The sequence below is a fragment of the Natator depressus genome, chromosome 3 (assembly GCF_965152275.1).
Source record: "Natator depressus isolate rNatDep1 chromosome 3, rNatDep2.hap1, whole genome shotgun sequence".
Taxonomy (NCBI): Eukaryota; Metazoa; Chordata; order Testudines; family Cheloniidae; genus Natator; species Natator depressus.
Window position 1 is genome coordinate 46,917,450 of NC_134236.1, and position 14,106 is coordinate 46,931,555.

The 14,106-nt window shown below is 36.5% G+C and overlaps 1 protein-coding gene across 5 annotated transcripts in view; it reads left to right on the plus strand.

The window, feature by feature from the left end:
* Positions 1-13,148, plus strand: part of FBXO9 (F-box protein 9) — a 40,998-nt gene extending 27,850 nt beyond the window's left edge. For 3 of the 5 annotated variants that reach the window (XM_074947798.1, XM_074947799.1, XM_074947800.1), the window contains exons 6-13: positions 386-516; positions 4,399-4,513; positions 5,686-5,804; positions 6,106-6,196; positions 7,241-7,336; positions 8,414-8,507; positions 9,618-9,772; positions 11,280-13,144. In XM_074947798.1, the coding sequence (XP_074803899.1) occupies positions 386-516; positions 4,399-4,513; positions 5,686-5,804; positions 6,106-6,196; positions 7,241-7,336; positions 8,414-8,507; positions 9,618-9,772; positions 11,280-11,388 (910 nt within the window). In that variant the 3' untranslated portion in view covers positions 11,389-13,144. Of the gene's footprint in view, positions 1-385; positions 517-4,398; positions 4,514-5,685; positions 5,805-6,105; positions 6,197-7,240; positions 7,337-8,413; positions 8,508-9,617; positions 9,773-11,279 lie in introns of all 5 variants that reach the window. The other 2 variants (XM_074947801.1, XM_074947802.1) reach the window with 2 other exon arrangements.
* Positions 13,149-14,106: the final 958 nt, after the last annotated feature.

A 14,106-nucleotide genomic window follows, 5' to 3' on the forward strand; every position in this document is an offset into this window, starting at 1 on the left:
TTTGGGATTAAAAGAAAAATAATTACAGAAATATTTCTATTAATATACTCTCTCTTAAAAAGACATCCTTGTTTTAACAAAACCTAAATAAATCTGATTAGGCCTCTAATTTTTTTTCTTGGCAAATTAGATTATCATCATGTGATAAGAAATCTTAATGACTATAGAATCATAGAATATCAGGGTTGGAAGGGACCTCAGGAGGTCATCTAGTCCAAAGTATGCTACTAGTCATCTAGTAGCATACTTTGATCTTAAGAAACACAGTAATTACAAAGTACAAATCAGAAACCATATTAAATGTGAAAAAAAGGTTAGTGTGAATACTAGATGTTGGCATGTTTTGTTCCAGTCTCAGGTTTTGTTTTATTTTTCTTTACTTTAGCATTGAGGATGGTGATGATGATGGCAAGATGGCTGATCTTTTGTCCTACTTTCAGCAGCAGCTCGCTCTTCAGGAATCCTCAGTCAAACTTTGTCAGCCTGATCTTGATGTCAGTCAGACTCATATCTCAGGTGTGAGATTAATTATGTCATAACTTTGTAAGGAAGGAATTCTTAGAGGTAAATTTTTGAGCTCATCTTTAATAAAATGTCTTCTCTTTTTATTCTAAGATATACATTTAAAGAACTTTCTTGTGAATGACTCAAGGTATCTATTTGTTCATTATTATAACCAGATGTATGGGAAGAAGTCTCATCAACTGTTTTAACAGCTCTTTCTTCATACATATTCTGGTCTGTTCCTGTAGGCTACTCCATGCAGGCAGACTCATGCAGGCTTGCAGGATCAGAACTTCACTTTGAAATTCACTTAGCTTGTTCCCTAGGAAGAATGTTCACATGCTACTTGTCTTCCTTACCTCTAACAGTTATGTTCCATATGTTGGGATTGGGAGAGGGAATAGGCTAACATGTTGATTTATTTTTGAATATAATATGGAAGGACTGTCTTAAGCTGCAATCCTGAAAAGACATAAGCAGGTGTTCAGTCCTTCATACTGTGAGTAGTCCTGTTGACTTCATTGGGACCCAGTGCATAAAAGTAAGTACATGTATTAGTCTTTGCAGGAGTGGATCCTAAATATTGCTTTCTTAACATTTATTATTGTGCCTCTGACATTTTTTTTTAAAAGCTGCCATATACCTTTCCTTAACAGTGAATTTGTGTTTAGAAAAATGAACAGTTTCACATTTTCTGTTACACATGAGTCGGCTACAATTATGTGAATGAAAGTGATTTGTTTTATGGGAAGTAGATATTTTTATTTGCTGATGGAGAGTATCAGATTCCTTTCAGTGAAAGCAAACATTTTCACAATTGTTATTATAAATGAATCCATTCACACACAGATTAAAAAACTTTGGCCATGCTATTTTAAAATGGCCAGTGGTTTTTGGGTGCCTCTATTTTGGGGCACCCAGCTTGACACCTAAGGAGGGGTCTGATTTTCAGTGGGTAGGTGCTCAACGCTTTCATAAAATCAGATCCCTATGAAGTATCTTATTCTGGCTCCCCAAAATCACTCATCAGCTTTTGAAAATCTTAGCCTCACTTCTTTTCTCCTAAGGAAGCAAAATAGAGTAAATTTCTGGAACTTCAGCAGAACTTTGGCACGATTTCTGTTGTCTTCTGTGGTTAACTCAGACCGTTTAGAAAGACCATTTTTCTTGATTTTTTTTTTTTTTTTTTTTTTTTTTGGTCAAATGAATTTGGAAGCTTGCACTTTGTATACCATATTATCATGAGATCACTGCCTGAGTGGGGGAAAGCCTCAAGCCCTCCTCTCCTGTTGGTATTTCTTCCTCAGTCTCCATGCTATTCCTGCATTTTACTATTCTGCTGCGCTGCTCTGCTCTGCTTGTAGTAGAGTTGAAAGTAACTAAAATCTTTAGTTCAGGATCTCCGTTTGCAAGATGCTGTAAACACATAAGACGCTGCCCTGAACTAACACTACTTCCTTACTTTTACAAACACAGAAATGCCAGCGAAGAGCGTGTTAGCTGTATTTCTATTATTTTTTCCATAACTGGTGTCTGGCATACAGAAATAAATTAGAATGTGAGTGAGACCCAGAGAATGAGAGAATACTAGATTAATCAAGGATGGCAGTACCATATAGATATATTTGTATTTGTTTTTTGGAGTGATGATTAGTTCTTGGTGCAAGACAGCAGGGGAAGATCAGACTTCTACTATTTAACGTAAATGCTAGATTTTTATTTCCCATCAAGAGTATAGGTGACTTTTTTTTTTTTTTTAGCAAATAAGATATTTATGATCTGGACAGCATTCCTCACCAGAAGTCTAAAAAAACTTTAGTTTAATATTATACATTTTCTCGACAGTAGACCCATCATTTGAAATAATAGCTTTCTACAGTAGGTGAAGATGTTCATTGTGATGGGGCAAGCAGCAAGAATTTTATAACAAAATGCAAAACCAGCATTAATGCAATGTTATGGCTGTACAATTCTGAATAAAGAGAAATCTGGAAAGTCAAAAGTTAAGGTACTATGTTCACTTGACCATGTTGCATAGTCTACATAAAGCATACATTTAACATAATCAGCAACATGTTAAAGAAAACAGGAATAAAAAAATTATTACGTATTTACAACAAGGCTGCATTAACATAGCTGTTAGAAGATATGTACATTTCCAATCTTTTTTAATTGACTTGTGTGATCTTAAGTTTTTGCATTAGATTTCCTAGATCTTGCTAAACTAGAAAAGAATATAAGTATCCAGTTTCACATGCTTTGGCTGACTGATGACTATCAAATGATAACCATTGGTGTTGTTCAAGTTCATAGGCACCAGTTTGTCAAAGGCTCAAGATTTTTAAGCTTCTTTAAGATCTTAGCTGTGTAAGCAGCATATTACATTCTAAGGAGTTATAGCTAATGCACCTTTAAGCACTTAAGTTGCCAAAGACGGACTGTTTATGTACTGTATTGCTATGCATGTATGTGTGTACAGCTATCAATGGTATAGGTATAGTTGTTAGCATATCTGTTTTTTTTAATTGCATATGCTTCAAGTGATATTTTGAAAGTATCTGCTACTAAATTAAAGAAAAGTTTTCAAAATGGAGCAAAGGCACGACTCCTCAGTTAGGAATAATTCCATGCTGAATTTTAACTTCCAAAGTTCAAATGTTTGTATCAGATGAACAAATAATCTGGTGTTATAAAAATGTGTTTTTTTTCTCCCTATCCATCTCACTACTCAAATGGCTAAATGCTGTTTGCCCAGATTTTCCAGAATTTTTTTTTTCCAGGGCTGAGACCAAATATCAAAAAACTTCAATTCAAAAGAGAATTTTTTTCCAAAAAAGCAATTAACATATAAAAACAGTTATAATTCAGTGGAAACAGTTTTGTAGCCTTAACTACAGCATCTGTCACTGGTGAATGGTACACTTCTCTAGCTATTTTTATTAAAGTATCTCAGAGCAGTTTAGACTGAATAAATCTCACATTTGCCTTTGTGAAATAGGTGTAAAGGTTATGTAAGAATCACTCAACCCCGGCAGTAGAAAGCAGCAACTGCTTAATAGTGTACAGCAACACTCTAAACAGTAACAGTTAAACAGTAAAGAAGATTATATCCAGCTAAAAAGGCAGAGAAAATTTAGGGAGGTAGAATGCAAGTAGATGGAATTCTGGCTAAAACCCCAGGATTTTCTTACTCTACCTTTACTCTTACGAGAATTTTCCTAGTATCTCAGTATCTTGTCGGTAACTTTGGTCAGGATCTTGATGTATTTATTTTTTACGTCATTGGAAAGGGTCCTCACCAGTACCATGCCATCTGACACCTGGGTCCTATTGGCTCAGTACTGACAGAGGGAGGAGTGATACAGTATTGATTCACCAGCACTACTTCCTGCAGGTTATACATGTTCCTAGTGGTGTCCCATCCAAGTGCTGAATTGCCTGAACCTGCTTAGCTTTTGAAGTCAGAGTACATCACAGCTTGGCTTCCACGCAAGATATAAAACGTTGTTTAAGAAATAAAATGTTACTTTACATGTGTGATGTGCACAAAGAACTCTATATATTAAAGCCGCTGGAGAAATAATTGTCATAAAATCAATGATATACCTGTTGTGCTCTGAAAAGAGATGTAGATGTGTAGTCTTTAAGACCACATCTAAAAAATATTTTGTTACCATGTTATGTCTTTACATTTGTATATTATGTGAAGTTTTTTTTATAGTGTATCATGTATTTTTATGTAAGATTTTTGGTTGACTATTTCCAGTCAAACTTGTTCTCTAATTTCCTATGAAGAACAGGATTTTGGTAGCTATCAAAAATAGGATCAGGGAAATAATTTCTTTGATTATTGTCATGTTACCATGTGATCACTTAATTATTTTCTGTTCACAGTGCTGCCTATGGAAGTGCTAATGTACATTTTTCGATGGGTGGTTTCCAGTGATCTGGACCTAAGATCATTAGAGCAGCTATCTCTGGTCTGTAGAGGATTTTACATTTGTGCCAGGTATAATTGAAACTTTATCCATAGAATGAGATATTCACCTTCTGTTCTTTTGGGTGGAGAACAAGGAGCTTTTCTTCAACTTAGTCTTTAAACTGGTTACAAGTATAAGATTATAGGTGTAGACATTTATTTAGGTAGAAAAAGTCGTGTGGAAATTTAAAAATTCCTGATGGCACTTATCTTAATCAAAATTGTCATTTTTCTTGAGAATACAGTTTAAATTTACCTTAGCAACGTGAGCAGAGACTGTATATTGCTGTATAAACAGTTAAAATTGCCAAAAAATACAATATTGTGTGTAAAAATGCTGCCTAGTGGATGAGTGCTGTACTGGGACTAGGATCCCTAGATTCTATTCCTGCCTCTGCCATTGGCCTGTTGGTGACCGTGACCCAGTCTTTTTGTTTCCCTGTGCCTCACTTTCCCCATCTGTAAAATGGGAATAATGATATTGACCTCCTTTGTGAAGTGCTTTGAGATCTGCTGATAAAAAAGCACTACATAAGAGGTTGGTGGTATTAGCATTGGTATATAAAGACTGATAGTGAATCCATAGAGGATATTCTGTGTTAAGAATATGTTTTTGCTTTTAGGCTGTTAAATCTATATATTGGGCTAAATCCTGCTCTCCTTATTAATGAGTAGTCCCATGTTAAACTCCTGATAATACTAATCAGGTGCCCGAATACACCAATGACTGTGGTGTAAATGTCTGTATAGATAGAAGCTATTAGTCTAATATAAGCTAATATGTTTCGGTAATATTTGAATGATGTTTACAAACAAGGAGTAGCTTTTGTCACAAAAGAGAGGACATATTGTAAAATGGAGTTGAGGAGTCCTAAAATAATAATCGCGTGACTTTGTTCACCATGTAGACATCACAGAGCAATGCCAGGTTGCCACAGAGAGAAAGTTCTGTGCTGTATTGTCACTGCGTCATATGTTGTACTTCGTGATGAGAAAATGGCTTTCTAGCTCCTCAATGATTCCAAGTTCTATGTGGCTTAATAATTTAGTAATTGAGCAGTCTAAGAAAAGTGCCTTTAACTCTATCCAGATCCCATCTACCACTACGTTGTTAAAAGTTCCCCACTTGTCTTTTGTGCCTTGATATTGGAGTTCAGCAAGGTACAGTAAAGCTGTGGCTTTTGCTTTTATATCTTCACTAGGGATCCTGAAATCTGGCATCAAGCCTGTTTGAGGGTTTGGGGCAGAAGCTGTAATAAACTTGTTCCTTATACCTCCTGGAGAGAAATGTTTCTGGAAAGGCCCCGTGTTCGATTTGATGGTAAGGAGTATTTTTTGGAAACAGATGTCTTCATTGTTATGTATGATTTTGCCAGAAAAAAGTTGCATAATCTTTTATTTCTGTCCAATTATATAGTGCCACAAATATTAGGCCTTATCTGAATTCAGTTTGGTTTTGAATATGCAGTCATCTTTAAAAGAAACTTCTTCCTCCTCTTTAGGTAATAAAAATGTAGCTGAAAACCTATACAGCCATAATTTTTAATCTTGTATGTTTATGCACTTTTAAAAGATGCTTACATTTTTAGGTACTTATTTTCTTATTTGCTTCTTTTCTGTAGGTGTGTATATCAGCAAGACAACATACATACGTCAAGGAGAGCAGTCTCTTGATGGTTTCTATAGGGCATGGCACCAAGTGGAATATTACAGGTAGAACTGTAGTAAACTGAGTGAGGGAAGTATTTCCCCCCTCTCTCCAAGTACTGTTCATTCAAATACAGATCTCAATACTGCAAACACTTAATAGTTCAGTTGAGCTGAGGGGAACTACTTAGTGTGTAAAGTTACTTGGGTGTAAGTATTTCCAGGATCAAGGCCATAAGGAATACAGTTAGATCTGGTCAATAGAGATAGGTTTAGAAACTAATTTTCCTCCTCAGTTGCACCTTTTGCTCTTGTCAATAAAACTGGAGCTTTAAAGATGCCACAGATTTCTCCCTCTCCCCAAATCATTCCTTCCTTTGTGTCCATCAAAGTAGTGCTCAGAAAGAAAAAATGAGATTAAATAAAAATTGCCTTTAAATTTACTCATAACCAAGCAAGTAGATTTAAAGGCTGGTTTTTAAAATGCGCCTTTGAACTCTTTCGAATTACTCATTCACTGCCTTTCTTAGCCTTTCCATTCCATTATTCATATAACTAATTGTTCTACTCTGCTGTCCCCTCCTGAGTCTAAAATGAGCTACAGGATACTTGTCAATCTCATGATCATTCATATGATCTGGAAAGTATCAGCCTGTCTTTCTAGATTTGGTATCTGATCTTAGCATCTCAAATCTGATACTTACGGTAGAGAAGCACTATCAAACAGACTTCTTCAGATTAATGAGAGTTATGAGCTAATTACATTTATCTCAGTGAATACTGGGTAGGAAGAAGATTCCCAAAGTTTATATAAGGTTCATCTTGACTTCTGGTCAGTAGCTCCTTTCCTGTATTCCTCCTCTGAACAAAAGTTCTTAACTTCTGTGCTCTTGCAAAAGTCTGCATAGTTTGGTCATGTGGTCTCCCAGACCAGGTCTTCTGGTTTCTGATGAGCTGTTTCTATGTTTTTGAAAACATGTAAAAATCTGTTTTTAAATGCTTGGAATTAACACCTGTAATGCTACACCTTTCTGTGAAGGGCTCCCATGGGAAAACATAGAATGTCTACTACTTTTTCCAGGTTTTTATTGTATAATTGTATTTTTGCAGATACATGAGATTCTTCCCAGACGGTCAAGTAATGATGCTAACAACTCCTGAGGATCCTCAATCTATTGTTCCTCGTTTACGGACTAAAAATGCAAGGTATGTTGAAACTGCACATTTGTCTGCATCACTCCGTTTTTTACCCTGCAGAAAAAGGACGCTTTTCGTAGAATCATAGAACTGGAAGGAACCTCGAAAGATCATCTAGTCCAGTCCCCTGCGTTCAAGGCAGGACTTCGTAGACCATCCCTGACAGGTGTTTGTCCAGCCTGCTCTTAAAAATCCCCAATGATGGAGATTCCACAACCTTCCTAGGCAATTTATTCCAGTGCTTAACCAATTTATTCTAGTGCTTAACCATGTTTTCACTCATGTTAGCCTCTAAATTTAGGATTAGTAAAAAGATCAAAAGAAACATCATTTATTGTTTCTATTGTGCCACAGATATTCATAGTTCTTTACAGGGAAATACAAGACTGAGTCCATGCTTCAAGGGACCTTACAATTTAAGACCCTGATTCTGGAATCAGACATCTGATTGTAAGATCAAGACCTTGGACAATGTCTGGACAAACTCAGAGTGAATAGATATAAGAGACATGCACTGTTGGTCATGTAATTTCAGGATTTCTTTTTTTTTTTTTTCTTCTTCTTCTTCCCCAAGAAAGGCAAGGAAGTAGGAAAAGAGGGCAAACAGTGAAAGGCTGTCTGAACAGAAGTGAACGTTTAGGAAGGAGTTGAAGGAATCAAGGAAATATATTAGTTTCTCTGAGTCAAGGAGGATGTTTCCTCCTTGAAATGTTCCCAGGAACTTGTTAAATTATTGTGGAAACGTGTTTGCATTTCCCCCAAAAAATGCAGTTTTGAGCAATTGCATAAGAATTTGAAAGTGAAAATAACTAGAAATTGGGTAAAAAACTGACTAGCTGGTCTACTCTGTCCTACCTAAGAGAAATACTAAAAAAAAAATGTTATGAACAACATTATAATTCATCACCAATAACAGGCCTGATGCTTTACAAAACACAGAAATATTCCCTGGTCCAAAAATCAGTAAAGGAAGGAAAAACAGATCTTACAACTATTGTCATTCTTAATGCTTAGGTGTTTTTGTAACGTAGATAAAAACTAGTATCCTTAACAGTACATGCTTGACACCTCCCTTTAACTTTCCAGAACTGATGCAATCTTGCTTGGCCATTATCGCCTCTCCCAGGATACGGACAATCAAACCAAAGTATTTGCTGTATTAATGAAGAAGAAAGAAGAGGTAGGTACCAAAATAAAATACAGAGAAATAAGAGACCAAGAGGGTAAGGAGAGTGGGATTTTTTTTTTAAGGCTTCCCCACAATTGTGTCTTTAAAGAGCATATGGAGATGTGACTGTACCAAAGACTTGGTGCGTGAAGTGATGTCAGATAAATTACCACACATTAGAGCACTTGTAAAATATAACAACTTACTTGTCTCCTTCCAAAAATATATTACTTTCTGAAGCAAGAAAGCTGTCTCTCTGCATCAACATATCGTGCCAGATCTATTTGTTTGCTGTAAGATGACTTTGTTCGCACTTAGACACCATTTTCTCCCCCAATAAGCCCTCTTCTGCCAACTGTTCCCCAAGCTTGATTGCTACACAAGGCCTGTTAATTTATAATAGCCTTGCTAAATTTAAAAAGAGATGTGTATTCCCTAGCTCACAAGATGGTGGCATGAGAATTAAGCCAGAAGAAGAAGAAAAAAGGTGGGAGGAGCAGTAAAGACCTTTTTATGACATCACCTTTCATCTGTATGAAACTTATTTCTGCAGCATTAAATAAATGAATCTAAATAATGAATACCTGGTCAAGAATTTAACTTGCAACAACAGATGTTGCACAAAAAAAGATACACCTATAGTAAGTAGCGTCAGAGTAATTACAAGGGTTGTGGTGTTGTACATCTAGCTGACTTAGTCTCAGTTTTTCTCAAACCCTATATGAGTTTGAGAAATTTTATTTTCCATGAAAGCCTGCTCCATGTGTATCTTGGTATAAGTTAAACAATTTTTCAAGTAATATTACTACTTAATTCTAGTGTTTCCTATGTATGAGACATAGTGTAGGATGTGTACTAAATAAGGAAGTGGTAAAACGTGTTAAGAGTTCTTAGGCTTAAACAAATGACTTGAAAATAAAATAATTATGGTCTTGGTTTGGCATTTTATTATCACTCTTTCCTTCTAAGAACTTAAAGGATCACTACTTTTTGGCAATGTATGAAGGCATGGAGTTTTAGCTGTTTCAGGATCTGTACTCACACTTATTTAAAATGTTATGGTAAACCATGGTAGTGCTGTATGTTCTTTGTGTGTCACTAAACTTTGTGTTCATTGTACAGAAACCAGTTGACTACCACAAATACAGGTATTTCCGCCGTGTTTCTGTACAAGAAACAGAGCACAGTTTTCATGTAGGACTACAGCTGTGTTCCAGTGGCCGCCAGAGATTCAACAAGCTTGTTTGGATACATCATTCTTGTAACATAACTTACAAGTAAGTTAATAAACTGAGAACAAGAGCAAGGAAAGATGTTTGCTTATAATAAGGCAGGAAATGTCATCTATCCAATGATAAAATGTGCTAAGTTTTGTGGTTTAAACAAATGACTTTAAAATAAAATAATTACGGTCTTGGTTTGGCATTTTGTTAGCATTCTAAGAACTTACAGGATCACTACTTTTTGGCAATGTGTCAAGTATGGGAAAATATCCTAACATGAAGGCATGGAGTTTTTGCAGTTTAGTAAGATTTGTGAATAGTATTTGATCTACTGTACTCGGCGATCCTAAGCAGAAATATTTTTGTTCCTAGTAAAGAGGTTTTGGAAAACCTCTGCTCTCTAGAGCTACTCCTTTTCTTTTCTTTGGGCTTGTGAATCTTTAAAAGCAGGGTATGCTGCAAAGAGCCTCTGCAAGGATACTCTCCAACCCCCTGTGTGCTGTGGAGTAATGTGCCCAACTACTATGTCTGGCTGTGAGAGATATGGGCAGATGGCCAGTGGTATACCCACTAACGCAGACTTTCAAGTTGTGGGGGCACAGAGGGCTGTGGTCACTACTCTTGCCTATTGACTACAGTAGCAGTAGCCATAGCTTGGCTACTCAGATGTTCCTGATGCTGAATGATGCCCCCCAGCTCTTTCCATACTTCCCCATGTATAGGTTTTCTGCTCAGGTTTTGTGTAGGGACCAATTCTTAGTGCGGTGAGCCTGCAGTTTATCATGAATGAGCAGAATGATTGTCTCCATGGTGTGTGTGTGTGTGGGGGGGGAATCCCACTTCAGGGAAGTTAAGTAGTTGATATTTTCAACCTGATTTATCCTTGAAGATAGTAACTCTTACACTGTGACGTGTTTTCTTGGAGTTGTTCACTTGTTGGACAGCACAGTGGCTACACACTATTTAGCTCCCAATTAAACCCTCCAAACAGGGCTTACATGGTGCATAGCCCTTATGCCTAACTTCCGCCAAAAGGCAAATTTCATACTGGTGCAGAACAACAGTGTTGCACAAATCAATCTGTATAGGTCAGGAGGCTAGCCTCATGTGCTAGAGAACATAACTGGGAATCTAACCCTATGAGCATTAAATAGGCTAATAAGATATTTACTGTAGTATAGATTAATGATTCTCACTGAAGCATGCAAAGATGGTATTTTTAACTTTAAACATTCCTACCTCTGGCTTCTTTACTAGTGCAATATCCTCCTCCTTGTATTCCAAATTCTGAATCCTATAACAGGAGAAGAAAGTATAATTCAGTGTGGAGTGCCATTGCTTATCGTGATAATTTTATTAATAGCCAAAATACAAGTCGTACTTTCAACATGAAGTGGCATTATATATACAAGGTTAGCTTGTGTGTCTGTGGCTTTGTGCACACTTCGCATTATGAAAATACTGGATTACTCCTAATCACTCGCCTGAATACAGGATTGAAGGATTTAAATGGCAGTTTATATTTGATGAATGTAACTCACTTTTGTAACATTCTTTGTAGATCTACTGGTGAGACTGCAGTCTCTGCTTTTGACATTGACAAGATGTACACCCCTTTGTTCTTTGCACGAGTGAAGAGTTTTACTGCATTTTCAGAAAAGCCTCTGTAAGAAACATCTCTCCTGTTGCAACTCTTGCATGAATAAAAGATTAGAGCAAATGAGCACTTAAGTTATAAATCTGTATATATTTGAAACTTATTTTAAAGTTCTGGGAATCTTTTTTGGAAGAATATATACTGGTAATATGTTCTATTTGATTTAGGGTGGCTGGGTTTTTGTTGTTTTGAAATCAAGCTTACGAATTGTTTTAAACACATTTATGTTGTGAAAAGACTTTGATAACATGAAAAGTTTTTACATGTCATTTTTCATACAGATTTATGAACCATTCTCTCTAAAATGCGAGTCTTCATCTGCCTATGCACCTTAATGATATCTCAGTCCAGGAAGAATTGTAATAGAAAAACACTTACTGTACATGTGACTTAGTGTGTGCGTGCTCTGGTGAAGGCTCAAAATGTGAAATAAGTTGTCCTACATCTGTTTAAAACTGTGTGTGACTTGAGAAAATAAATTTCTTTTAAAGTAAATGTATTTTGTTTGCTTTTAAGAAATGACAAATTAAGTGCAAAGAAACCTGAAAAAGTGTGAAGTTCAACCATAAAATTCAGCCAAACCATGGTGATACTGCACCATAATTGTTATCTGATCTTTATACCAGCCCATTAGAGCCTGCTATCTCAGGGTGGCAGACCACTGTCAGGATGTGTAAGCCAGCCACAAGGGGAAAATGGCTGGCTTTCTCCTCTGTGGTCTAGGGAAGGGCTCCTGTAGTGCATGGTTCTGCTGGGGTGGTGTCATAGTGCAGATGTCACTAGTGTGCTGAATTTGAGTACGCACTGTACAGATTTAATTTTGCAAATGAGAACAGGGCTCCCTCAAACATGTTTGTATTTTGCTGTTAATTCTTCATCTAGCTCTGCTACAGAAACTGTAAATTCAGTGGGCATTTGTCATTCTTATTAAGTTAATTTCTGGGGATGCTACAGATTTTCAGGTACCATGTGTACCTGAAATATGTTCCTTGGATTTTTCATGCAGGTACTGTATGCGGCTTCTCCTGCATATATAACTTGGGGGTTTGATGCAGATATTGTATGCTGCTTATGATAAATACGTACTTTGCGTTCTCAAACAACTAAAGCTTCTAAATGTTTTTGTTCTGCTAGATTCATATAAGATTTCTTTTCTTAAAAGTAATTCTTTATAAGTTTACCTTATGAACAACTCATTTTAAAATACTGACTACGAATTAAAGAGGATGCAAATACAAAAAAAGCTGTTGAAAGAACTTTACTTCTTCCATAATTTGTAAAGTGTACCCTTGCATGGAGCTACACAGTTAAAATACATCAATAAATTAGCATTTTGCAAACAATTAATTGCTATTTCTTAATGTACCCATAAGTCACTAACTTTTTTTCACATAGTAAAACATTCTGCATTCAGTAAGGCGACTACAATACGCTATATTCAGTCAGGAGGACATTGTGTTACACTATGATTGAGAGAAGTAAAAATATCAGTTGCTTTAAAATCTCGGTTTTTGGTCTTCAAGATAATGAAGTTCTGTCCAGTACATAAACTAGGAGTGCCTGTTATGAAGTTATCCATTGTAGGGGTTATGGTTAAAGCTCTGATTTTTTGATTAACTGGTCCGCAAGTGCTATCTGTACATAAAGAAATATCAGTTTGACTTGTATGAAAAAGGTTAAAGATGATACCAACTTTTTATTTAGGTGACATTCAATAGTTCTTGATTTGGAAGCCTAGTGATACTTCAAGCTTGATGCACATATGCTCTGTGTAATAACGTATGTAACCTAACCCTATTTGAGTCTTTAGCCTGTACAATAAAAGCAATCTGAGGCTTACAGTCTGAGGCTTTAAAAACACTGTATCTGACATTTACCTGCTGCTTCTGATCTTTTGTTTGTTAGATTTCTTGTATACATACATTTCTGAGGCTTAAGTCTGGGGGTAATTTCAAGGCTGGCATATGTCCTGTTGCACAGTAACCACAGCCTGGTGTAGTTTCAGAATCTAATCACTAGTGCAACTTTACAGCAGAGGTTCTCATTTTTTCCATACTAAGGAAACCCCAGGACCCTTCTCTTCATCTAGCTGGGAAATGGCGTGTACTGCCTCCGCTACACCCCATTTAGTAATATGGGAAGGTCAAGGTGGTTTGCCAGCAACAAAGGCTACTAATATTTGTTCACATGCTAGAATTTAAAGTATATATGTGACTCGAGCAAAGATACTGACTGTTTGGTCCTGTATTTTTACTCAGCCCATCAATAATGTTATTGACTGTCTACAGATTTCTGACATCCCATGGTGTGGTCTCCAGCTATTAAGGCAATATGCTCTTACATCTAGTATTTCAAAATAGTTGGCCCTCAAGGCTTCATGTGTTAAATAAGCAGTTAGGGACAATAGTAAATGTAGTCCACATGCTGAAGGGACATGTGGTTTTCAAGTTTACTTATACATCTGTAGCATCCAGACAGGGGCCATCCCCCAGTGGGCTTTCCAGCTGAATTAAGACAAGATGTGATAAGTGGGTGTAACAAACAGAGGGAGGACAGTTATAACAATGATAATGAACATTTTGTTGCATGTGCCTATGAATATATCATTATGGGTTGGATCAGTGACACCCACATTCAATATCTTAAAGGAAATCTATGCTTTTCAGCATTTAGTCCACAAAAAGATTCTCCTCAAGAAAGGAACAAGAGCCTGGATTTTTATAGTGCCTGG